The sequence below is a fragment of the Pholis gunnellus genome, assembly GCF_910591455.1.
Source record: "Pholis gunnellus genome assembly, chromosome: 13".
NCBI classification, from domain to species: domain Eukaryota; kingdom Metazoa; phylum Chordata; class Actinopteri; order Perciformes; family Pholidae; genus Pholis; species Pholis gunnellus.
Window position 1 is genome coordinate 22178722 of NC_136540.1, and position 25837 is coordinate 22204558.

The 25837-nt window shown below is 43.4% G+C and overlaps 1 protein-coding gene across 1 annotated transcript; it reads right to left on the reverse strand.

Annotated features, from left to right (window-relative positions):
* Positions 1–971: 971 nt before the first annotated feature.
* On the reverse strand, positions 972–16936 carry wscd1b (WSC domain containing 1b; the record flags this gene model as incomplete). The annotated part of the gene is made up of 8 exons (XM_079171478.1): positions 972–2778; positions 2985–3185; positions 3279–3443; positions 4444–4633; positions 5199–5320; positions 7801–7985; positions 9141–9255; positions 16540–16936. 8 exons carry the CDS (start codon positions 16934–16936, stop codon positions 2426–2428), a joined length of 1728 nt encoding a protein of 575 aa, XP_079027604.1. The 3' UTR covers positions 972–2425.
* Between the last annotated feature and the right edge of the window lie 8901 nt (positions 16937–25837).

The window sequence follows — 25837 nt, forward strand, 5'->3', positions numbered from 1 at the left end:
AAAGCCCCCTATAGCAGCTTTACATGCTGCGCTTGTTCATCACATCTTACTGTTGTTTCTTTTTGAAAGACATTAAATTCACTTTTACATAAAAGATTGCTGCTGTTTGTCTGAGAAGCTCCAGAGACGTATCCAAATACAAATAGGATCCTTCTTATCTACAGCAGCCCAAATACTTCAATCTGGTTTCAATGATTCCTTTTTTAGCTGTAAAAACAACACGGACATGTCACCACATGAAGTTGATATGGGGAACATGTTAGCAGCAATGTGGAGAACATCATCTTTTGTTCTCACCTGATGAATATTCACTCTGAAGGGGAGACCCTACAGGTGAACAGAGTAAACATTTGAACTATTAGATATCACCGTGACATTTTACCCGGTTGATTACTTACATTCAGATAGTTATTTTCTGTTTAATATGTAAATGAGGCATTATCTAAAGGTAACATGTGGTGATTTTAGGAGAAATCCACAGACACAAATCGACAAAGTAGTAAAATAAAGACCTAAATGTGTACCTTGAATGTTTTCACTAGTCTGAACGTTCTAGTTCGAGCCCCTCCAGGACTCACAGTCCTGTGTTACCGTTGCAGAAGGAGGGACAAGCTGATTCAAATCCCTGTTGATCTACTTTGGTTTGAGATCCTGTCAACAGATACAGAACTCTCTGTTTCTGTTGTGAGTAGGATGTCAGCTGAACTCTTGATTTGAAATTCTGAATTTCCACATTAAAACAAATTGAATTCTCTTTGCAGTTCAGCGATAAGAGTCGACCATATCTCTGTTTCAGATGTTTCTGACGGGCGGATAAGGACGAGGTCCAGTAGAGACCAGCACACATAGCTGCTGCTGCTGCACAGTGCTGCAGCTGTGTGTCACAGGGATCAAGTTCACAGCAGGGTCGTGAACCAGCTCAGGAATCCAGGGATTGAGGCTGCTTCCAGGGATTGGATTTTGCTATAACATTGAATGTTGGCGCTTGTAGCTGGAGGAGGACTCTAACCGTGTGGCTTGTAGCTGGAATCTTGCCTCGGGCCAGTGACGGCGGTTGGTGGACCCAATATCAAGGAACCTGTGCAGTCCAATATAACAGCCCTGCAATGGATCTGTTGTGAAACTTCAATGTTCAGTGTCGATGACGCTGTGTCAGAGAGCGGTTTGAGACCAGAGTTTATGATGTTTTCCTGGAATTGATTTTATTTGAGTGTCCTTGATATTTCACCAAAAGGGAAAAAGCTTTTGTTGCAGACTACAGCACGCGTTGTTAACATCGTCTCTCATCATTGACACATCGGTGTCTACCTCTATTTGTAATCTAGCTATTCAGATATATATATATACTAAAAACCTGGTGTCTACATTCAAATAGTCACTTTCTTCTTTTGAAGCACCAAGAGTGAAAGCAGATCAAGGTGTGCATGCCTCACTCTGAACTGTTAATGCTTGTTTTACTGCAGCCATAAGGTGGCACTATTCCTCCAGTCTACATTCAGAAATAATCACAGCTGTGAGCCTGCACATCTGCAATATCTTAGCAAAGTGAGAGCAAAGAGCGTGTTTCTTTTAGCCTCTGTTTGAGGTTGCAGAGAACAGTGGGCACAAACCACTCTGAAGACCACCCGTTACATTCCGACAGACTAACAAACCTCACAAACCTGTTGAGACAGTCCTTTGGCCCATTCAAGTGGAAAACCTTTCAAGTGATTCAAGAGTAAACGACTTCAACGTTTTAATGAAATAAAAGTTTACAGTCCAAAGCAGTTCCATTGTGATCAACATGTGTCTGAGTCCATGTACTCGTTGCATTGAGAGTCCTTACGGCCGCGCAGCTTTGAGGCGTTTGTCCGCCATGATGGCGAACCTGTAGCAGCCAGAGAGCAACTCAATGTAATCTGGGTCATTCTAATGCTCATCTGTGTTAGTAGGACTTTTCTATGAATGTATAGAATGTATTGTATGTTAAAAACACAACATATGTACTAAAGTGAAAATATAAAGAGCCACAGAAAGCCCTTTTCAAACGAAATGAGTCCGTCCAGGATTTACCCACTCGTGTTTGTGCAGTCGGGCACTTCGCCAGATAATCCCAACCAGAGGCCAAGAAATCCTGTCAAATCCTGTCTGAGTATTCGTCGCATGTGCAGCTCTCACAGAGGCAGTCCCGGCCCCCCGAGGCTTTCAGCTCTGCTCGCCATTGGATTTCACGATGGATTGTCATGTTTCCTGCAGTGACCTCCAGTGTGTTTCCATGACTCTACAGCCGTTCACGCTGCGTCTGGCTTATTAAAGAGTCAGGTGGTCCACTTATCAGCCAGCGTGTGTCCGTTCCCCACGGAGCACCCAAGGAAGAACGTTTCTCTCGCTAAACCCCAGCTGGACCAGTCATTTAAAAGACTAAGAGCATGACCTTGTCAGATCATCATCTGGGAAGGTACTCCTCCGGAAGTCTGCTAAAGTTCCTCCTCTGCAGTGCCTGGTCGACAGAATGAATGAAGGGGTCGATCATCCGTCTCATGTCGGGAGTGAACGGGTCAAAGGAGGGCCCTGAGGCCCCCGAGCGTTTGAAATGGCCGTCCTGGTTGCTCTGGGCACAAAGCAGCCTCTCCTCCGTCATGGTGGCGTTCAGGAAGGCTGTGATGACACGGAGCTGAGGGAGAAGGGCCGTCTGCAGATCCTCGTAATGCACCACCAGCAGGCGCCGTCCGAACGTCAGCCAGCTGAGAGCATGGGACGCCCACCAGGGGGCGTAGCTGGAGACAAATTCTGGCCATTCTGCAGGTGAAAGACAGCACAGTTGGGGACATTAAACCTCATTTCCACTGACGGTTCGGCTCGACTCAACTGTTGCACTATTTTATGTTTTTATGTCTTAATTAGTTATTCATTATTTTACTTGCATGCTCTTTCTTTTGTAGCCTGAGAACTAAGAATCACTGTGATGGCGGTGCATGTGAAAGTAAAGAGCCGGACAGTGTTACCGTTGCTTTTCCACTGTGCATCTGTGGCATGCCCTAAATGTCCGGCACACTTGCGGTTGAACTCAGCCACGAGGGAGCGGTACGGGTTTCGAATCAGCAGGATGGCAGAATCGAACATCTCAATCTCCTTCTGACCGCTCTCGTGGGTCTTCACGCAGATGCTGCGGCCGCTCTTCCAGTAGTCCTTCTCCCCTTTAAAACCTGGTGCAAATGAATAAAAGAATGGATAACGGTCAGCTGCGAGGGCCGTATGTCCCCGAGCGCTCACTCAAACTCCCGTTTGTCCTCCCCCACCTCTGTTGTAGAGCGTGCCGTCGAAATAGAAGCTGCCAGTGTAGTAGCCAGTCACGAGCTCGATCAGGTGTCGCACCCAGGTGTTGCCCGCACCAGGGAAACTAGAAAGGGCCACCAGGGAGCTGGATCTCTGCGGCAGAAACATCCTCTCTTTGCACATGGAGTCTAGAAGGAGAGGTCGTTATCGCTTTCAGTTACAAAACAAAGCAGAGATGCACCCGATCAGAATTCAGTGGAAAGCTCTTCTATAGTGATCACATTTTTTTGTCTTTATTTGTCAAGCATATTACCATCTAATTTACATTTTTATATGCATTACATGAATATAAAGTATTGTAACAGACTGAGTTTTATTTCTCCTGTTAAAACACAGCAGTACAGCTGTTTAAATTGCGGCTTCAACTGTTTTGAGGATGTTCTCCTCGTCTGAGTAGACTCCACAATGTAGCCCCGAGGAGCAGTTTACCTGCTGCATCTTGATGGCTCGTTTTTGTCATGAGCTCACGAGCTCATTGTAGTTTTAAAATGTTATTTTATTTGTTTTCATGTATGACGAGACCCAAAATAAACACTTCAAGCGGACTACTGGATAGCTGGAAGCAAATGATGTAAAGGTGCAATATAAAGGGGATTTAGAGCATTAATATAGCATCAAGCAACGGTTATCTATGTAAAGATATAGGTGAGTAATGTCTACCTGAGCAGTGAACGAAGTCTCCCTCTCCGTGTGTTGTTGTCAGAGCTTCCCCTTGTTTTGTTCACATAGCCACGTCGTGCTATTAGTGAATGTTAGTGCATGTGAGCGTGCCCCACAGGTTAGCCGTCGGCCACTATTCTGCACTGCTCTCATACAGCGTTTACAGCTGATAGCGTCGTCGTCGGAGCGTAGCACCCACCCTCTGGTTCCCCCTCTGGTTCCCCTCAGGAAAACCCTGTTAGCTCAGTCGGCATAGTTTGCACTGTTAGCACCGTTAGCTGCGAGTTAGCTGCGAGCCGTCTGCTCAGAGACGTAAATAGGCAAATAAATACTCCAATCTCGTATTTAGCTAAACAGCTTCTGTACAGAAACGCTTCTGTCCCAAGATTTTTAATCCATATAAGCGGTTGATCACTGTGACTGTGATTTCTATAAGTGGTTTTCACATGCAGATGGTTGTTATCTCACCAAGCACAGGTGTGTGATACACCTGGTAGTGGGCATGCTCAGTGGGCACCGTGGCTGTGGAGTTGCCGGTGTGATTCAGCCCAGTGTCCTCCACACACTGCTGGTTGTCAGACTGCTGGTTGAGACTGAAAAGAGACGACGTCCACGTACAGAAACAGTGGGGCTTCTTGAACACTGCCAACGGGAGCTCCTGCAAACCAAAAAGCACAAATGTTCTCCTTGTCTTCCTATGACTCATCACAATTACTTTTCTTTGCAAAGACGTGTATTCTATCCGTGGGTGATCTGTCAGCTCAGTTCAGTGGGAGAGTGGGCATCACTCCATGCCTCATTATTTTGTCTCACTTTTCCAGGTGAGCAAATGCTCAGTGTCAACGCACAAGGACTGACCGCAGTCAACATTTTAGAAGAGTTGTGCATAATCACATACATGCACACACACACACCACTGTGAGAATTAATCACAACGCAATCACGACCTGATGGTACAATATTTCTACCAGCCAATTCAGTTTTTCGGCGGAGACGCAGCTGCATCCAGTAAGATGTCAGTGCAGAATCCAGACTATCTGCTTCTCATTAGAGGCACATTAAACCTTTAATATTCAGCAAAATCCAAGGAGCTCTGCGCTCCCATGTGCTCTCCTGGGAGTGGAGACAGCTCTCTGAGCTGAGTCTCATCTCCTGGAAGAAACAGAAAGCTACTTGCAATAAATTGATCATCGGGTCCATCATTTCAGAGGCCTAATTCCAACCTTGTCTGTGCAGGTCTCGATGCAGGACTGCATGGTTAGGTTGGGCTGAAAGGAGTCGATGGGGAAGGTACCAATGGTGCTCTTCGTCAACTTGAAGCAACCGCGGTAGTGAACATTTCTGACTGGAAGTAGACAGACACACAAGAAATAGTTGCACACTGAACAAGAATGGATTTGACAGGATTCAGCTGCATAAACCAGCACTTAGAATGTAATTAATTTATTCACTGATGAGTGCAAATAGAGGGTTTACTTAGAAATTAATTGTCAGATTTTTTAAAATAGAGTTACATCGACATCAGAGTTGAATTTAAATGATCCGTCTCAAAGTGTTTCTGCCCTAATAATTACATTCCTATACTTAACTGTATTCTGGTGTATAATACATTCACAATTCAGCCGCAAATCTCCAGAGACACCCAACCCACCAGCCATGAATATTAATACTGGATATGGTATAAACTCCTTATATAATATATTTGACCTTGCCAACATCAATAATGTGGCGCATACTGTATTTAAAAAATACAGAAAAACATTCTTGTAAGAGAAATGGTCATGTTTAATCAGTACTGTTCAATTTTACATTATTATGATTTTGAATATTAAGGCATACACACAGTTCTAACAGCGTTGCTTAAATATGTTGATGTTTTCAATGAAATGCACAGCAGCTGAAATCATGGTGCATCAAGAGCTATCTGTGTCACGCTCCCTGCAAACAAGGTGTATTCTGTGATACACAGTCTGTAAACTCCACAGTTCAATCAGTCAAGTGTTAGGTTGCACATTACTCTCACTTTGCCCAAACTATTTTACATTCTGAGCATTTTTGCCACTAAAAGGAAGAAGCAATGAAGGGAAATCCAACAAGCTCGAGACGTCAGAGACGTCAAAGACATCAAGCATAGGGCTGGTCATTTCTATATGTCTGTGTACTTCGTAATTCATTTCGAACACAAAGTCTTTGAATTTTTTTCTCTCGCAATAATGTTTTTCAATTTTTACGAAAGGTTCTGTACATTTGCTGAAGCAGCTGGGCTCTGCATTTTTAAGCAAACTGGTCTCAAATATAGGAATAAGTAGTCCGTTTGTTGTGGACTATTTTCAGCCTTGGATTAATACACATTTAGTGCTCTTGTGCAGTGGGTGCTGCAACACCCCAGGGTGTCTCGAGGACAGACCAATGTACAGTCTATGTCTATACATCACTACGACTGGTTGATGGGAGCTATCCGGGACATGAGAGCCGATCAGAAAGATATAACGAGTGTCAGAGCAGCGACGGAAAGATGAATCTTTTACTCAGCCTGCATCACAGTCTGAGACGACCAAAAGAAGTCAAATTAGACTGTACGGTGAAAACCGGCTCACAGTGAGGGGAAGTTAGCTGTCATCTGAAAATCTGCCTAGCAACGTAGCCGAAAACTAAGAGATTTCAGAATAGGCCCATATTATTGCAACCACTTACTTCAGCTCATATTTATCCCATAATTTACATCAAGCTGAATGTATGTGTTGTGTATTCAGTGGCTTTCTATTTTAAAAATGTTCTTCTCCACAGTGAAAGGAAAAACTAGATCATTACCAAATAAAGCACAATGTGCTGTACAGAATATACAAATTTATAATAAAACAAGGTGAAACACAATAAAAACAATCCCTATAAAGGCATGTCGTGGTTTAAAAGTGTTGGGTAACGCCTGCTAGTGAGTATTTCTGGATGATGTATGTGTGACTCACTGGTGTGTTTTTTAATAGTTTTTGGACAACAGTGGAGCTCAGGGGAATGTGTAAGGTCTTGGTTACACAGGCGGTATTTGTTAGAAGGATTAATTCAACAATTGCTTCAGGTCTGGTTTTGGCCAGACCTGAAGCCGTTTCACACCAAGCACAGACGCCTAACGTTGTAGGACAAACACTGCGACGACCACTTCAACAACCAAATAAAGGATAGATGTAGTATTAATATATGGCTTGAGATTGCCCATACGATATACGTTGGTCACGGTTTGGGGCTAGCCACAACAGCTAGCATTAGCATCAAATTTGGGGTCCGATTACTTTATGTATTGTGTAGGTAACATCAGCACCTTAGACATTCTCTGTCTTGATGGGTTTTTGTTGTGTGGAGTGGACATGGGCACTCTTATTGATATAATTATTGGTTCTCATTGACGAGACTACGCAAGTTTACTGCTAACAGCTGGTTAGCTTAGCCCAAGGACTGGAAACAGCTAGCCTGGCTCTCTGAAGGTATATTAAACTGTTTTTACGTTTGATGTAACATGGACCACGGCAAGAAGGATAATTTACACCGGACCCAGTTGTTATACCGAAAATTTGCATTCCGACTTTCCATATACCCTGCAACACATTTTCGTTTTGCACTTGTGAGAAACAGCTTTTATCCCTGCACGTACATACATATATGTGTGAGCAGCGCACCATTTCTTTGACTGACGCAGCGTTCTGTTGACAGAGTTCTGTTTATTTCATTTTGAGAATTTAAGTGTTCTCACTCGTCTGCACCAACATAGCAGCTCATGTAGAGAATAAATAGCAAACAGCACCGCGTCTTCTCTGAGGGAAGTTGACTCACATTTCCTGTGACCTGGCAGCTGCTCCTCCACTTTGTAAATGGAGAGTCGGCCCACGCCTCCGCAGGGAGACCCCCTCTCACCCCGACACACCAGGCCGCAGTCCTCCTCGGGGGCCCGTGTACTACTGATCCGGTTCCCGCAGTGGCATTCGGCTCCAAACTCCAGACCTGCAAACTGGTACCCGCTATCCACACACACACACACACACACACACACACACACACACACACACACACACACACACACACACACACACACGCAAACACAGATAAAAACACAGTTAATGCCCTAGCCAAGGGCAATGCATCACCTCAAGCTCTTGCCCTCAGGCTAAGCCATCCCACAGGACATTAGTTAACATTTCCAACTTATCATTTAACGTTCCCAGCATTAAACCTACAGCGTGGCCCGTCCCCGGTAATGTTCGTCAGTGCTTCTCTCTCTGCACTCATCTGACTGTGCGATGCCTTTTTTTTCCAGAACTGAACTGCGGTCACCTCTGATCTGTACTTTACATATCAAGGCTGTTGTGAGTCATCCTCTCTTTTTATCCTCCCTCCTTGGGAAAGACAGAGTTGACCTTTTCATATATGTCCTTTTGAAGCTTCCTCATAAATTGCCTTGACTTTTTACTTTTTACTCATTGTGGTAATTGGCCCACTCAGGTAACGAGCACGACTGCTTTCCATGCGGACAGGGTATTGTGGAGGAGGGCGGGGGGGTTAGTGGGGCGGTCTGACTGCATTCATCTGTCCCCTGCTGTTCTGCTTCAGCGGGGCTACGCTGCTTCCTCACTGCTAAGACATTTAGAGGAATAATTCGTTGAGTTTGCCACGAAAAACCCAACTGCCTCACCACGTTTCCTTGCAGCTTTGGACGGTCGTTACAACGCTGCAAACTCAGCTCACAGCGACCCAATCGAGGGAGATTCACAGTGCGGCCAAAGCAAAGCACATATCTAACCTCTGATTTATTCACTAACCGCTGTAGTCAGCTCATTCAGCTTCTAACACACACGCACGCACACACACACACACACACACACACACACACACACACACACACACACACACACACACACACACACACATACACACACACACACACACACACACACACACACACACACCTCCTTCCTTCTGCAATAGATCAAGCCTTCTGTCCTGGCCTGCTCTTCACTCCCCCACCCCCCCTCATCTTTTACTGTCATCCAGCCACCTGGCTCTCCGCTGGCTCCAAACACAGGAGGCATTCATGGAGGAGACTGAGATCCAAAGCGTTTACTCAAACAGCAGGCCCTCTGTGGCCCCTTCACGGCAGCCCGCCACGAACACATTACCTTTCTGAGCAGGTGTCTTGACACAGAGAGCTGGTCATTTTGCGCAGGTCATAAAGCATGGTTCCTCCCAGCGCACGAGCAGTGGCATTGTGCAGAAAGCAGCCCATGTAGGTCCCTGCATGTGAGAGAAAAGCATTGAGTGAAACACATCCCTGCAAAGGAGCTCAGCAAGTTACAATAGATAAGTGTCAATTTGAAGAGTGTGCTTGACAACAACAATTTGTCAACAAAACAAATATTCAGTTAATCCTTTAGATAATTTGTCAAGACAAAATAAACACTTTGTTTCATATAAGCGTGAGGAGCTGCTTCTTTTCCTTCGTTTTATTTGAGTTACTTGAACACCGTTGGGGTTTTGCCATCGTTAGTCGGACATAAAGCAGTTTGAAGGTGTCACCTTGGAAACAATGATCAGTTGCAGCCCTAATACAACATGTATTACACCAAATATGAAGTCAGTTTCAGGTTTATTCTTAGACTCTGAGCACGTTTACCAAAAAGAAAAGAAAACATTTGAATGAATTCCGATAATATGGCTGTGCTGTGCCATGGCACCACATCCCCCCCTTCTTACCCGCCTGCTTTCGGCCACCTTGATGGCACCTCACCCATCTTCCAACGCGGCCTTCATTTTGACTCAGAATTACAGGGTGAAAACACCAGCGTTGCTGTCGCGGCTGGAGATATTTCTAAATGCAATTTGTTCCATGTGATAGGTTTTACTGATGCGCATGAGCACAATAATCACATCCACAATTAGCCGTAATTTAGACGTAAACCAGACTTCCTCTGTCTTAACTCTGGCACTGGCAGGATCCTCAAACGGTGCCAGTGCATCATCACTTACTCACAGTTATTTTACACGCCAGCATGTATTGTGAGCCATGATATTCAACTAATTCATAACATGACGAGGCCCTAATTTACCATCCAATATAGATGATTCTCATTCCTACGTTACAGGGAACCTATTGACTTGCACTCGAATAAGAACCACTCCTGTAGAAAGGAGGATGTAACGCATAATCGGCTATGACAGACTATTATGATGTGCTGACAAGATTAAGGCTCCATTTAAAACGTCACCCAAATTCAGCCTTTGATGTTATCCTTGTCTTTGCCACATTGTTACGTCAAAATCAGCTCGGCTGACACATAAAAGTCTTCTTTAGAACTACCAGTGTCTGTGTGGAGGGCAGCATATGCATTTCTTTTGTGTGCAGACTTCATTTACATCTCGCCCCTTGGGTCTGAGACGGTTATATTTTTAGGTTATATACTAGATGTTCTTACTCACTCGGGAAGTGTATGTTGTGAACAGTAGAGTCTGGTTTTGGTGAGTGCATGCAGTTAATTCCCCCAATGTTGGCTTTTTGGTTTATTTCACAGGCTTTGTGAATTTGTATTCATGGATGTTTTTAAGGTTTCAAGGACTCCGAGGATTCAGCTTTTTTATGTTTACTACCCACATAAAAATAAACTGATGCCAACTGGCCAAAGAGGATTTAAAAAGAAGTGTTGGGAGGACTGTAGAGAAGTCGAAGCAAGGTGCACGGACGAGATGGAGGCAAGCGACGGACCGTGAAATCTCCTGGCAGCCCGAGCATCGCTATATCGAATTTGTGATTCAATCAGTCTGCGATGTCCTCTGAAGCCCGTCCAGCGCATTGTGCTGGGCGAGGCCGAGTCGCCAGCCGCCTCGGGAGACAACCACTAGAAAACTCCAGCAGCTGCTGCCTGAAAGCACTAAGAGACCGGGGCTCTGCCAAAGTCTGTGGCAGGGAGCATCTCAAGAGGCATCACCTAAGGTGAGCCCCCCCCACAGCCCCTCATCCATGCAGCGGGGGCAGGTCATTGCTTTAATCAAAGTGAAGGAGATGCCTCAAGCAGCTGCGGCTGAGAGTTAATGGAGGGAAGCAGGCCCCAAATCCCATACATGATAGAAATGACTGCACTTAGGTCTGACACTGTGTGTTGCTTCCTTAAACACTGAGACAGAATGCCGCGCTGGAGCCGAGTCGTCCCCACAGGATTGGATGGAGACTAATGACGAGGATGGCCGAATACGAGGACAGGGGTAGCATGTGCACTGTATGTGTCCTTTTAAAGTGGGCTCAGGAGGGTTCACCGTCTCGCTGGGTCTATAATATCTTTGCAGAGGAGAGCCATACAAACTGCAGCAAAGGGGTCTCAACACATGGTAGGCTGACCCAGACCGGGGTCAGATCATCTCTGCAGGGTTCCTGATATTGAACAACCTGAAATACTCAGTGACTGTGACTAAATCCATCAGAAGATGTACAGGGGACAGATGCAATGATGATAATAATAATAATATAAAGTATGTAAAGACTCAATTTAACCATAAAGGTCTATTGGGCAAAGATAATAAGAATAGAGTTAAACATAAAGATTAGAAAAAGAAATATAAAGGATAACATTTCAAAGACACTATAAATATCTGTAATAGAAGTATTCAAATGTTAAAGTGCATAGCTTTCCTGTGGGGATGATGTAAACAGTACATTTGTCACTTAAAAATATATTCAACAAACTATGATAAAACAGTTTATTGTTCTTTCCATAAAAAAAGGTTGCCTAATAAAAAAAGCAGAGATATTATGTAAACCTTTAAACCAGGGGTCACTAATGGGCGGACCGCGGTACGGGACGGTCCCATACGCCGCTGTATCTGGACCCTGGACCGAAAACCGATAGATAATTGAGAATTATTACATCTTCACGGAGCGCTTCTATTTTAACCGGCGCAGCTTTTCCAGCCTTTACGACTCGTTCAGCGGTCCAGGAAACACACCGAGCAATTACATGTGTTGTAAATCACATCACGTGATGCTGCTCAGCCAATCAAATGTGTGTATTCTGATAAACTTCCCGACTCGAGTGAGATTTACACACACAATACGTGAGTCAGAGAAGTTATTTCACATGAAGAGAAAAGAGAAAAAGTGGTCAGAGAGACCAGAGAGACCAGAGTCTTTAACCAAGAATGGACAGACTCTGATAACAGATTAAAACCAGTTTGTCTCATATGTTCAGAGAATGTGACGATTATTAGAAGATGACAAGAATAAATATCGCGGCTTTTTTGAGTGACATCACTTCACCCTGAATGAACTGAATTTAAAGCTGCAGGACAATTCAGTTAAATAATGTTAAAATGAAGTCCTTTATTTCATGCTTCAAAAGCTTTCTGTTATGTATTTAACTTTTTGAATCCAGTCCTAATAACATTTATTTATTATTAGAGTATGTATTATTTATAATTCATCCAGTTAAATTTGATATCTGACAATAAATATTGTTGAGGTATTATTCAATTGAACTTTCTTTATTTGATTTGACAGTCAGTTGTTGACTACATACAGACGTTAATATAACTACTCGGCTCCTTTAATATATATGGGACTAAATCATAGAACAAGTTAGACATTACTGTGATGTTCTGGACTTTTAATGAGGAAATTGAACTTTAACTGAATACCCCTGCTCTAAACCTTTCCCGAAACCATCCTTGTAGTTTCTGATACTAATCAAAGCACCCTGTGCTCACTATCTCATCTTTGACTGATGTTCAATTATAGGGTCTTTTTTAGAGAGAGAATATAAACTGTATATATAAATAGAGAAGAAATGATTGCGATGAACAATAAGGGCCGTGTATCCGGAGCCAAGGACATAATTAGCCATAATGTGTTCAACACAAGCAGGTATGTTGTGTGCCTTTTGTGTGTAGTTTCTCCTTCACACCCACAGTTACGGACCGTCAGTCTGTAACTACGGTGTTTGGACTCTCTTCTTCTCAACGGTGGGTTTGAGAGTTAGCTTTGCTAAAATAAAAGACAGAAGCCTTTGTGTAGTAAAAGATTGAAGTGGTTTTTCTCTACTTTCCTGTAACTTTTACAATATTACTATTAATTTATGTTTATAGAACACAGAAAGAACACAAAAGAAGACGTGTATGTATCTTTTCAGGACCTTCGGTTCGCTCAGAGGCCTTCCTTGCTAATATAACAACAAAATTCAGATGGTAGGTCAATGAATTTATAATATTGCAAATTTGTGATTTTTTGCTCATAATTATACCAAATTAATCTCAGATAATGTCCAAGATTTTCTCTTGTAACATAACCACCCTCCCTCAGCCCTGTTAATATTTTCTTTTACCTTTCTGACTATCTTAAAGCTGTGCAGAGGAGTCAACACATTAAAGACTGTGGGGAGAATATCTACACAGAGAGTGTGGCTCCCACTGTGCAGCCCGGCCACATTTCTTACTTCTGATCGCGCTGCACATCTCTGGCCGTAGTGCTGATGTGTACTTTACATATCAAGGACTTTTTGTGACGCATCCCTGCGAGGCACAAAGTCACAAAGTGTTATGCATCTCACACTTTTATTATAAAATGTTTGAAAAGGCAGGGCTCACGGATCTATGAATATCTGAAAATTAAAAATGCATTAGCAAACCTTTCCCCCGAGCTGTGTACTGTTATTACTGCTGTGTGCTGTGTGTCAAAGTAGTCAGTGAATTAGAGATGGAATAAAGATTTTTTTCAAACCAAAGACCTCGCCATATTTTATTACAAACACATGGAAACTAGTTGACTGACTAGAACGGCAGGCTTTTAAATATGCATAGCATTTGATGATATTCTATCTTTTCTGACCTTTTCTTATCTTTCAATCCTTTGTAGTCTGGAGTAAGGCCTGACAGATGTATAGGCATACACAGATGTATAGGTACCAGCCTATGGTATGCATCAGCATTTAAATATGGAGTAATTGCAGTCCAGAAATAACAAAGATATTTTTGAAGCAGTTTAGGAACAGTGGTGCCATTGTATAGTTTGGCCACAAGAGAGCATTGCAAGTATAATTGTACATAATTAAATTCCCACTAAATCGCTTGTTCACAATTCTTTCATAACCAAATTTAAAGGAATCTATCAGAAATAATCGTCTATGTTTTTAGGTTATGATAAAAAACGAATGCCGGACAGTCATTTCTTTTTGGCCAAGAACTCGGCTTCAGCTGAGAGACCCGGAAAACAAGATTGTGTTGCATGGGTGAGAGCTGTTTAATGACTGCATGCTGGGGCTGAATAGTCCTGATTTAGCACCTTATCATTTGTACTTGACTCACAGTGAGGAGAAACACTTAACCATTAAGTGTTCTCTTCAGTTCCCTGCCTTTATTTTACTAAGCAAGAAAGTGCCTCTTAAACCACTCGAGATACATCACAAGTGATATGTGACATTGAGGTAACATTGTAGCTACGACTGAGGCAAACGATTGTTTTCACTGATGATGAAACTGTACATACATTTCTTTATTCATTTATTTGTAAGTTAGACGATTACGAGATCAAAATCAAATCAAATGTGAAGCTACAGCCTAGCCGCTTAGCTTAGCATTAAGACTGGAAACAAGGCTAGCATGGCTCTGTCGAAAGGCAACAAAATCTGCCTACATTTAAAAGTAACATGTTGTATCTTTATTGTTTGATTAAAGTGAAAACGACACGTGGTGGCTTTATGGAATGTTATGTGCTCGAGACGATTTCTTGGCTGGGAGCAGTGACTTCCTTGCCGGTTGCCTGGCAACATCGCAGTGATGTGGAACATGCAACAAGCTGATCTAACGCGTCCGTGAGTACGTTTTAGAGGTGCTGGTCGGTGGATTTCTAAGCCTTAGGGATGCTGGCTGTTTCCAGTCGCTATGCTAAGCTAAGCTAACAAGCTGCTGACAGTAGCCTCATATTTAGGCCTGCTGGATGGAACCAAAGCTTCGTAGTGTCGATCTTCTCATCTAACTCTCAGCAAGAAAGCAAATAAGTGTATTTCTCAAAATGCCTCTTGCTTTAACACATTGATCACTTATCAGAATAGTTCATTTTCTGTCAACTTAATCAACTTGTGGTTTTTTGTACTGACTGAAACTGAGAGCTTATTGTTTAATGATGTACTGTACCGCAGAGGGTTATGAATCATATCCCAAATAGTGGGTCCTCTGCTTCTTCTCTGAAACCTTCCACCGGTTCCTCTTCTCGGAGCACAATAGACCTGGGTAATTTCATTCTGTGTCCTGGATAATACTTTTAAAAAGAAACTGAAACTGATCTCATCCCTGCCTCCCAACGTTTCTCATCTGTATTATACCCTTCTTAGTGACTGAGTGGTTGTGTAGTGTCTGTTTAAAAGAAGGATTAAGAGCTTTTGTAGGATGCTTTTCAAGAATGAGCTGGAAGAACAAATGCTCCACCGGCGGTAATTCCATTGTATTTATCATTTCAACAAAATGGGAAAGACACTGACGGGCAGTGTGAAACAATAGAGTAAATCTCCAGCAGTGAAGGCTCCTTAACAGTGAGGGCAAGTGAGGAATGATATCATTTTCATCTTCGTAATTACTCATTTATTTCCAAGAAACTACGTCGATGCCTGCCTGCCTTTTCCTTCTCTGGTTTTTTAGAGGATCAGTGAGCACTTTCCCTCATCTACAAGATCTGAAGCACCCACAAGTAAAATGTCATATAAATGTATAATGACGGCTGTCTAAATGTTCTAAGGTCATGATTATCTGTTCGTGAAATGTCAATGAAGCCTGTTGTGAGTGCGCCGCGGAGCCTCTGTGCAGAGAGCGCATTGCCTCGGCTCCAGGCCACCTGAGCGAAAATGGTAAATCACAAAACAGAATATAAACTTGTGTATTCGCTCCTTCATATATTATTCACCAGGAAAACCACCGACTCCGTCAACACGTCTTCACCCAGGATATTTCAATCTCGCTTATCCTCCCTTTTCCTCTGCTCTATTTCAGATCAGCATGATTGTGTCGAAGCTGAGTGCTTTTTCTCTCTGACCCTGCTTGTGTTTAATAGCAATAGATGTGCACAGAGTTGGCTATACAAGGTAAGTTAACGATTGGCAAAAACCACACCAGATGCTGTGATGAGGCCACGCAACCACAAGTCTGTCGGGTCAACTGTCTTTTAGCAGCTGTACGGAGAGTCCCTAAGGTTTGCAAAAGCAGACAACAAGTAGCACAACTTTACAGTCTTGGTTCATTTCTGTGCAGTTTGTGGTGAAGAATATTAGAAAAGAACTGGACTAAAGACGGGACGGTGTCAACTCAAGGTGGAGACAAGTCCAACTCTTCAGACTGAACTTTAAAGCTATAGGGTCGGTAATCTTGAGAAACCAGAAAGAGTACACTAGAATTAAAAAATGATCCCAGTGATCCAAACCCTTTTCCAATGAAAACGAGAGTGCATACACATGTAAAGAGAATTTCAACAACTATCACAAACCATGTTTCTAGAACACCTAACCCACACTAGTGTTCAGATGTACGTATTGAATGTGCGTAGTTATTTACCTTTATGTCTGCTGCTCCTGTGGAGAGGGACTCTCTGCTCTGGGCTCTCTGGCAGCAGACTGTGAAACCAGCGGCGGTGCAAGTGTTGCACCCCCAGGCTTTGGGAAGCGGGCCAGTGCCGCCCCACCTTGGCTCCCCCTCCGGATGCGGGCTGAACTGCGGCGGCCCATCTGGAGCGAGCCCTCACGCCCAGGCCCGCCCAGGCCCTGAGGACGGTGGGGGGTGCGGCGAGGGCCAGCAGTGGCGGCAGGCCGGCGAGGTTGGGCTGGGCCACCCTGACACTGGAGCGCTGCAGGAGCAGAATGCTGCCCGCCATCAGATAGGCAATGCCCAGGCAGAGCAACAGCATCTGAGCGCGCTTCAAGAGGCAGTGCAGCCTGTAGTGAGGCGCCGCCATGTTTAACCGTCTCTCTGTCCTCAGTGGAAGGCCATGTCGTGGACTAGGAGGGAGAAGATGGGTAACCGACTTACGACTTCATGATGTCGGAAAGACCTGCAGCATCTGGTGATGTGGAAGACATTGGCCCTTCATCGTCCAATAGCAGCAGTGGAACAATGGATGTGTCACAACAGAGAGGGGCTTAAAATCCAAGGCTTGGGGCAGAGACTCCAGGATGATCCCTGGGGAAAAGCTGAGGCACAAAAACAGAAAATAAATCTGGATTTAAAGCAAGAGTTTTTCTCTGAGCACAATGAGGGAAGTATATGCCTGGGGGATTCGATGCACAGCTCATGTTGACATACGGGCTTGTGTTTCTGTCTTACAGCCTCTTGCAACACATCCCTTAGTGTCTAATGACAAATGGGCAAATGACACCAACCTTTACTGAAATGGCTTTGGATTTCATTACATTTCTGCACTGTCAGATCAATATTTCAGTTATCACAGTCAAATGACATCATGTGATAATAACAAATAAAAAAACTGCCTTGAGATGCTTATGAAATGGGGTTTATCATAGCAGTATGCAGACATTCTGTGGAGAGATTAATAAGTGATGAGTAAAAAAAAAAGGAAACAGGCAAGGATGAGATGTTGAAGATGTCTGAATAATTGGGATGTAAAACATCCCTTGATACACTGACAGAAGAGGAGCAGTGAAGTGGTTTTGTTTTTCTGTCACGATGGCCTCTCTTGTGAGCTGATTTTTACTTCCAGCCTGTAGAGGTGCCCACGGTACATTAGCTATGTCTTCACACCCCTTCAATAGACGCCGACCATATCCATTCACGCATCGGTGGCTCGTCACACACCGTCGTACCCTTCGGCTCTACTTTTTGTCTCAGATCTCTCGTGCCCCCCACACACCAAAAAAAAAGTAGGGGTGCGGTAGTGCTCCAGAGGATTGAAGCAACAGTTTGCACGATGAGTCTCCGATCAAGTCCAAGTGCCCAAGTTGTGTCCAACTCCCAATTTCTGTTTTCCCGCAAATACAAATGACCGTGAACATCATCAACACTCCCAGTCGAGGGACGGATTGGGGTGTTGAAAGCTGAATCTATAAACAGCGGGAGTAAACACGCATCAGCCGGGCAATTTAAGAATCCGAGGTCTTCAATCTTACCCCCCCCCCCCCCCCCCCCCCCCCTTCAGTGTGCCTCCACCATTTACAGTACAGAGGCTGTGTGAACGTGCGGCTTACCTTCAGATGCTCGGCATCCTTGTTGCGCGATCACATATCAGTTTACGGCCGTTATGATTTCTGTTTTTCCCCCATTGCTGTCCGGCGAAGGTCCCAGAGCTGGTGTTATATAATCTCTCTCTCTCTCTGTGTCAGACAGTGCTGCCTGCTCTCCGTCGCTCTGAAAGGCTGGCACGGCGATATAAAGCCAGTATGTGTTGGTAAGAGAGAGAGAGAGAGAGAGAGAGAGAGAGAGTGAGAGAGAGGGAGAGGAGGGGGGGGGGTGGAAGTCAGTCTCATTTGCATTGGTGATCTGAACGCGTCACGGCTCCTCTACACTGAGCGAACGGAAGAATCGTGTCCAGCTCGCGCTGCACAGAAACAACGGCTTCTGCCGAAACCCAGCTTCGCATGCGCCGTGCCTGCAAACACCACGCGCTGTGCACCGGACCAAATCACTTAAGAAATGCCCGAGCGGCATGCACGCTGCAGCCCACTGACACACTTGTTCCCGGATGTAAAACGACTGTAAATCAGCCGTTTGGAGGACAATTGGCTTTGTGCGTCTTTTAGTAAAGAAAACACGCGTTTAATGTAATGCAACAAGATGTCTTTTTCATTATAATGGAGGGCAAGAACTATAAGCAACATATGTATTGCGTTATATCTGAAGTCCCCTCAGGACTGCAGGTCCTGATAGTTAGGAGATCCAGAAATCAAAGGGTTTTTCACATTGGCTGATTAATTGTCCTGATTTATAGTCCACTGGGATTCAGACTTGCACATCGGTTGAGTTGAAATGCCCAACGAGTGGACTTGTGTCTCGAGTCACGATATCCGTGTAGACGTGCGTTGCGTTTCAGCACCACGAACAGCGCCTCGTCCGCGCGCTGCTGCCACGAACAAGAATAATTCAGAGCGCATAACAAAGCGCTCTGTCATGGCCTGTTAAACTCCACACCGAGGCCTTCACATGCCGTACAGTGCATGGCCTAGATACAAGTGTGCATCTGGCTTTTCATTCACTGTGGGGACTTCAAATGTTAAAATATTTTCTTAAAACATCTGAAAAAAACCTTGTGAAGTACACTAATGTGGAGGAGAGGAGAAGTTTATGTGGAGTTGAACAACATTCAAAACATGAGTAAAGTAGTATACAGTGTATTTTTTCCAGCTTTGTTTGTTAATTCTAATTCTGCTCTCCATGTAGAATTGGCGTCCTATCTTCCACCTTTTTGTAACTTGAGGATGCCAATGGGACAGAGGAACACTTAGATATTACTAGATAAAGGGTTTACTTAATGTACTGTACTGTAGATGCATACAATCCATAAATCAAACGACCTGCTGCCACAACTGCGTTTAGAGAGAACTAACTGAGCTGGACTGAGTTAGCAGTAGCAATAGTTAGAGCCCTGCTGTTTGTACTGCTTCAAGAATTGACATTGCTGGATTTGTTTGGATTTTTTACTGTAACAGTCTTTGCTGAATTTCCCCAGTAAACTGTAACTGTCCATTCTTCCAGAAGGCTAATATTTTCAGTTGACGAAGTGGAGCGGTGGAACTCGACCAGCCCTGTTTTTAGTTAGAAAAAAAGTTTTCATTTACCCAGAATTCATGGCAAATTAGCCCTTCTTAAAACTAAGGTGGGTAATGTATTTCCGATTGGACGGGTTACCTGCCTGTCTACCTGTCTACCCGTTCACACATTGCGTGTCACCAGAATCTTCCACAAGCTGCTGTGAGTACTAACAGCAGCCATGTTGGTTGTTTACGTTGATGATGATATTTTGGGGGAGTGGCTTTGGTGGGAGGTCTGAAGGGGCAGGCTGTCAGTGCTGCAGACTTTCTCTCTAGGTTGAGCAACCTTTGGAGCTAGTGCTGCTAGCTACTCTCATAGACTTGGCAACATTGGGCTATACGTTGCAGACCCCAACTTAACAGATTCTTTTAGACATCTATTTGAAGTCTGACTATTATTTAGACTTAAGCCATCGGCCAAGTCTATCTTTGTGTGTGTGTTTGTTGTTATTTAATATGTTCTCATGTCTTTTTGTGCTGCATGCACGTTAATGCAAAGCACATTGACATTACCTGTAATGGAATGTGCCTCAAGTATGACTCAAATTAGCTTTCCTTAATGCTATTGTGGGTTGTGTGGGCTTAGTATGTTGCCTAGTGGGAGTAAGCTGCTACCTCGCTTGAAGAGTGTCTTGCTGAAGGTTTACAAAGAGTGACACCGCCTCCTCACTGAGATTAACACCTCTGCTATTATTCCAATCAGCATTAAAATGCTTGTCCTTAGCCTTTTTCCCCCTGCTGTGGTCATACTGAAGGGTCTCGGCCTTGTGTAAGTCACCCTCTGCATGAACAGCTGCACAAAAACAAGGGAGCTTATCCACCGTCGTCTGCTGGAGAAGGACAGAGTAAATCCACGTCCGTCTCCCTATTTGTTTTTATTACCTCTCCCTTCACAGTATCCTCAGCTATTCCCGCCCCGCTTGCTTTTTCAGAGGATGGAGCCATCTGTCCCCAACAATGCAGTCAATTTAACCTTATTCAACCCTTCAGGTCAGCTAACACTCACACCATTGTAGAGGCAGGATGCCGGAGCTGTCAGTCAGCGGTCCAGACACCAGAGCTCATCTATCCCGCCTCTGCCTTTCTGTGCTGCCTCACAGACATTGATCACCTCAGACAAGACAGTAACACTTGCTGCTGTCTCCATGCAGCACAATTCCTCCGTCTCTCTCCCCAATCCTATGTTTTCCTGCTCCTTTCTGCTCCTTTCTGCTCCAGTGCTGTCATTCCTCCTCTCTCTCAATTGGAGAGCAGTGGGAAGTCAGATTTGAGAGAAGCTGACTTATGATCATGGCATCCCTGGTTCAATTTCCTACGCTCGAGACACAGATTTAATACAGATAGAGCAGTGGGTTCGAGGGAAAATGTAAATTGTATCACAGTTCATTGCAGAGCAGTTCCATACTTCTGAGAGTGTGTGGGAACAGCAGTTTTGGGCCATCTGCAGTGATACAGTGTGAGATGCAAACATAAATGTGAGATAGTCTGGCTTTGGTGAATATGTCGCAACAGTGGCTCACAAGAAATGTCTTTCAACTTGGACATTTTGGAAACATGGTGTTGGATTAGTAGGGGGCAATCATCATTTGGATGATTTTTGCATTTTTTGTTTATTTTTGAACAATGGAAAACAGCTACAGCCTATGGGAAGCACGATTTAGCCAAAAGTCAATGTTCTCTAAATGTGGCGTTCAGGTACATTGCCACTAGCTATAGAAACAGGCAGGTCTATCTGTCTGCTTGAGGAGAAAATACTTTGTCATGTGATTTAGGTAAAACTGAAGATGTTCATTTGGCATTTTATTTTGAATTATATGATTATTCAAGGAGTATACTTTTAATTAAAATGTCTTTTTAATTTCTGAGTTCTTCTGGATGGAGGATTGTGGCAGATCTTACATGTTAGCTCTCTGTTTGCATTGTTGTGTAATGTTTCATCACGACAACAGTATTTTTGGTTCTGGGCACTTGTACTATGTGCATGACACAATTAATAAATAATTAGTCAGTCTAGACTGAAAGTTTATCAGATGAGTTTTTCACTCGCACAATACGCAGGTAAACGTCGGGTTGATGCCCAAGAAAAAGGCTCTGATTAACTGTCTCTGGCCTCAAAGCAGTGGCGATGCAGGCAGCAGAGTGTGTTCTTCTAATTCTGTTAGCTGATAGCCAAAACAGTAAAACTGAGAAAAACACGTGCATGTGTAAGAGTAAATGGTAAATGGACTGTACTTGTATATTTCTTTTCTAGTCTTCTGACCACTCAAAGCGCTTTAACACTACATGTCATCATTCACCCATTCACACCCATTCATACTCTGATGGCAGATGCTACCATGCAAGGTGCCACCTGCCCATCAGGACTCTAACTAACATTCACATACCACAGGAACAGCCTGCGATTTGGGGTTGAATTATTTCATTTTCCATCCTCTGCATTAATGCCACTGCTTAGCAGAATCTGCTGTCAGCAGTAATTCTCTCTAACTCCAGACTTCCGCAGCTGTCCTCTGTTCGTCTTTTGACCTTCACTGTCATGATTTCCTCCCACAGCTTTGCTGTCTGTAAACCTTGCAAAGTTAATTGAAAAAGTCTCCTTGCTGCCGACAGAAATTGACAAAAAGATGACTTGTTTGAATTTGTTTTGTATTATTAATTTCTCCTCTCTTTCTTCTTTTCAGCTGAAAATTAAACAAAAACAACCCTTTGAAATGTCATTTTCTTTCTGTAGAAACTAGTCTTCCTGTCAGCCTCGACCGCTCCATGCATTCTGCACGGCTCTTATCAGTGCATCTACTGTACATATGAAGTTCCTCTCCCTCAATGAGCCACTTGCTTCTGCTCCCTTCTCATCCTCCTCTGACCCCACTGATTCAAAATGATGAATGGCTAACTAACCCTCTTTCTTTTGTCTTCTTTTTTATTTTTCCTGGTGGTATAGCAACTCCTCTCTCTCTCTCTCATCCTGCCCTTCAGACAATCTCTGCTCATCTGCTCCCTCTCCATCAACATTCACTATCATCTCCTCAATATGAGTCAACGTAGAATCAGCATAAAGATCATCAGGTGTTGCTCCCCATTTTGGGTCAAACTTAATTGCTTCTCGGTTTTCTGTCCAAAACCTTAACACTGTACCACTTGTTACCAAGTGTATCTGGTTTTAAGGTCAAACTTCTTTTTTTTCCAAAAGAACCAAACAAACAAAACAGTGATATGTTAAAAGCACTGTTGCCGTTGTTTGCACTATTAGCACCGTTAGCGCTGTTAGCATTGTTAACTGTGAGTCCCCGGCTCAGCTGTTGAGAGCAGTTGAGAGGCAATAGAGATGCTTACAATATTGTGTATACACCTTTAATTTGACATTTCAAAATTAAAATGCAATATAAACAATGTAACCTGATTCAGTATTTCCGCAAGCAATATTTAAGTGAAAATGAAAAGGAAATATTTTTTTTTTGGACTTTAATTTGTACTCATATAACACATAAATGTGCTATTATAATGCTCATGTGAGATAACATTTTAATATTAAAGTTGTGTCAACATTTCAATAAAGTCCTCTACGGCCTTCCTTAACTTAATAACCAATACACAATAGCTAATCTGTTATCAGTTTGTACAAAATACAACATTTCTTTTTGATTTGCTGATATGTCAGTGTTGTCTAACAAACATCTTGTAGTTAGCTAAAAAGTCACAAAAAGACGCAACGCTTGCTGACTCATCATGTTAGAAATTCTCATTTGTGTATAAGGTAAGAAGTAATGTTACAGATAAATTGATCCATCGATTGATTGATTCTGCTTTACTGTAATGTTCCATAGTCAGACCTCCACCTGGTCAGGCTTGTGCTGGTCTGAAGAAAATATGTAAAATATGTAAAAATTAATAGTTAGTTGTTCATTGTGTGAGGGGTCTGGCTTGCAGAGATAACCTCTACAGAGGCAGTTTGCTCTGAAACGATGAGCCTCGATGCTCCGAGTCTCTAGTGATTCGTCTCCTAACTGATGCACATTGCGGACCCTCGCCGGGGTCTCCGCTGTCACTTGCATCATTGGGGCTGCAGTCCTCCTGCTGTTCCTCTTCTTCTCACACCCTACAAGTTTCCCTCCCGTTAATGCTGACAATGCTGAACTCCTCTTCTCTCCAATCAACGCGCACATCGAGGCTTGCACCCATGCTCGCAGAGTTGACATGCAGTTGAATCCCATTACCAGCCACATCAATCTCAACTTTTTTTGTTCTGCTTTGGCAAATCGTACGGTTTGTCAGAGCCCTCGGTTTCACAGGACAACACTGCGTTGTGTCCTGCTCCGACTACCAAGAACCTTGGTGTGATTTGGCCCACAATGCAACCACCTCCTCCTCTTCTCTTGTTGTCCAAATTCCAGTCACCGCTTGTCTGAGCTACTACAACTCCCTCCTAGCTGGCCTCCCAACAGACCTCTATCCAGCCTCTACAGCTCATACAGAAGGCTGCAGCCTGTCTCATTGTATCCACACTAAATTCTTCCATTTCATCCCCCTTCTCACCGGCTCCTCATATTGAATTCAAAACCACGGCTATCTCCTCCCTACGCTTCCAGAGATCCAATGACCTCCCCACCCCTGACAGGACTACACAGTCACTCCCTATCTCCAAGCCTGAACTAAAAATTCAACAACAAAAAAACAGGTATCTAAAACATTTCACGTCCACCTTCCCCCCCCCCCCCCCCCCCCCCGTCTCCCTCGTGCGCTTGCATCTGATCTGGTAAAAAGTATTCATGCGTGACTTCCCTTTTTTTACCGCTACATTTCTTTGCCGACACATTTCTCTGTATGTGAACAGTCGGCATGCATGAATAGCAATGAGTGTCCTGAGCTCAAGCTTTAAACCGTATCTAGTTTCTACAGCGACCAGACCTTTCAAACAGCACTTCAGTGAATTGAAGCATATAGATTTGTTTCCAATGTGAGACTTGAAAAAGTCAAAAGAAGGCTGTTACTGCAAACATTCCCATCACCATACACCAATGCATATCATATGGTACGAAACAACTTTGTTGTTACTCATGGACATCAATAAGGCTGTTTCCACTGTGGGAGAGACCTAATCTTATTCTAATCATTATTTTGAGGCATGCTAATAGAAACCCAGCGCCTATTTTTTTTTTTTAAAAGGACCTAATAATCTACTTGCCTGTTGTTTCACGTCCTAATTATAATGAACATACCAAATATTCTGTGTTTAATTCCTCTGATCCAGAAAGCATAAATAGTTCAGTCGGAAGATTCTACTACACAAAACATAGAAGTGTTTACAGTTTTATTTGCCTGGCTTCCTGCTGGATGTTAAATCAATTATTGACCTGCCGATATATTCAGCACAGCCCACAAGAGAACCGTTTGGCTGAATCAGACCATAGCCAGGAATCAAACTTTCTTTTTTTGTTCATTTAATTTGTCATGTCACACAATCTATATTCTTTAAATAGTTCATTTGATGGGCGTTTTTTTCATTTGAGGGTGGCTCACAAGCTTCTGAATGTGTCTTTTCATTACGGCTTGTTTAAAATGACCGACTTATGAGGTATTTTTAGACAAGTAGTCAACAGTTACGTGTGCACATAGGTATGCATCTAAGGCACTAGTATACTCAGTGCTGCACCCTGTCAAGCAAAACTAAATTCTCCCTCAGTCCAAACACTCATGCAGCTCATATACAGTATATTATGTTTGAAATCACTTGATGATCACTATGACCTTCAATGGGACATGTATTTCAATTTGTTCTCCTATGTAAAGCACACAGCAGCCAACGCACTTATTACGAAACAGAGACTCCATTAATCTAATTAGTCCAGCCGTCTAATGTCAGTCCCTCTGCTGATGACTATGTATACGCAGTATGAAGGAATAGCTTGACATTTTGGGATATGTGCTTAGCATTAAATATGAAGCTACAGTAAGGGGGTGGTGAGCCGAGATAAACATAAAGATTAGGGTTATCACACTATTCAATACACTAAAACAGTATGTGAGATGTTTTACACAAATGTTTTTACACAAATTGCATACTATTCCTTGTGAAATTAGAGTTCAGTGTTTATTCA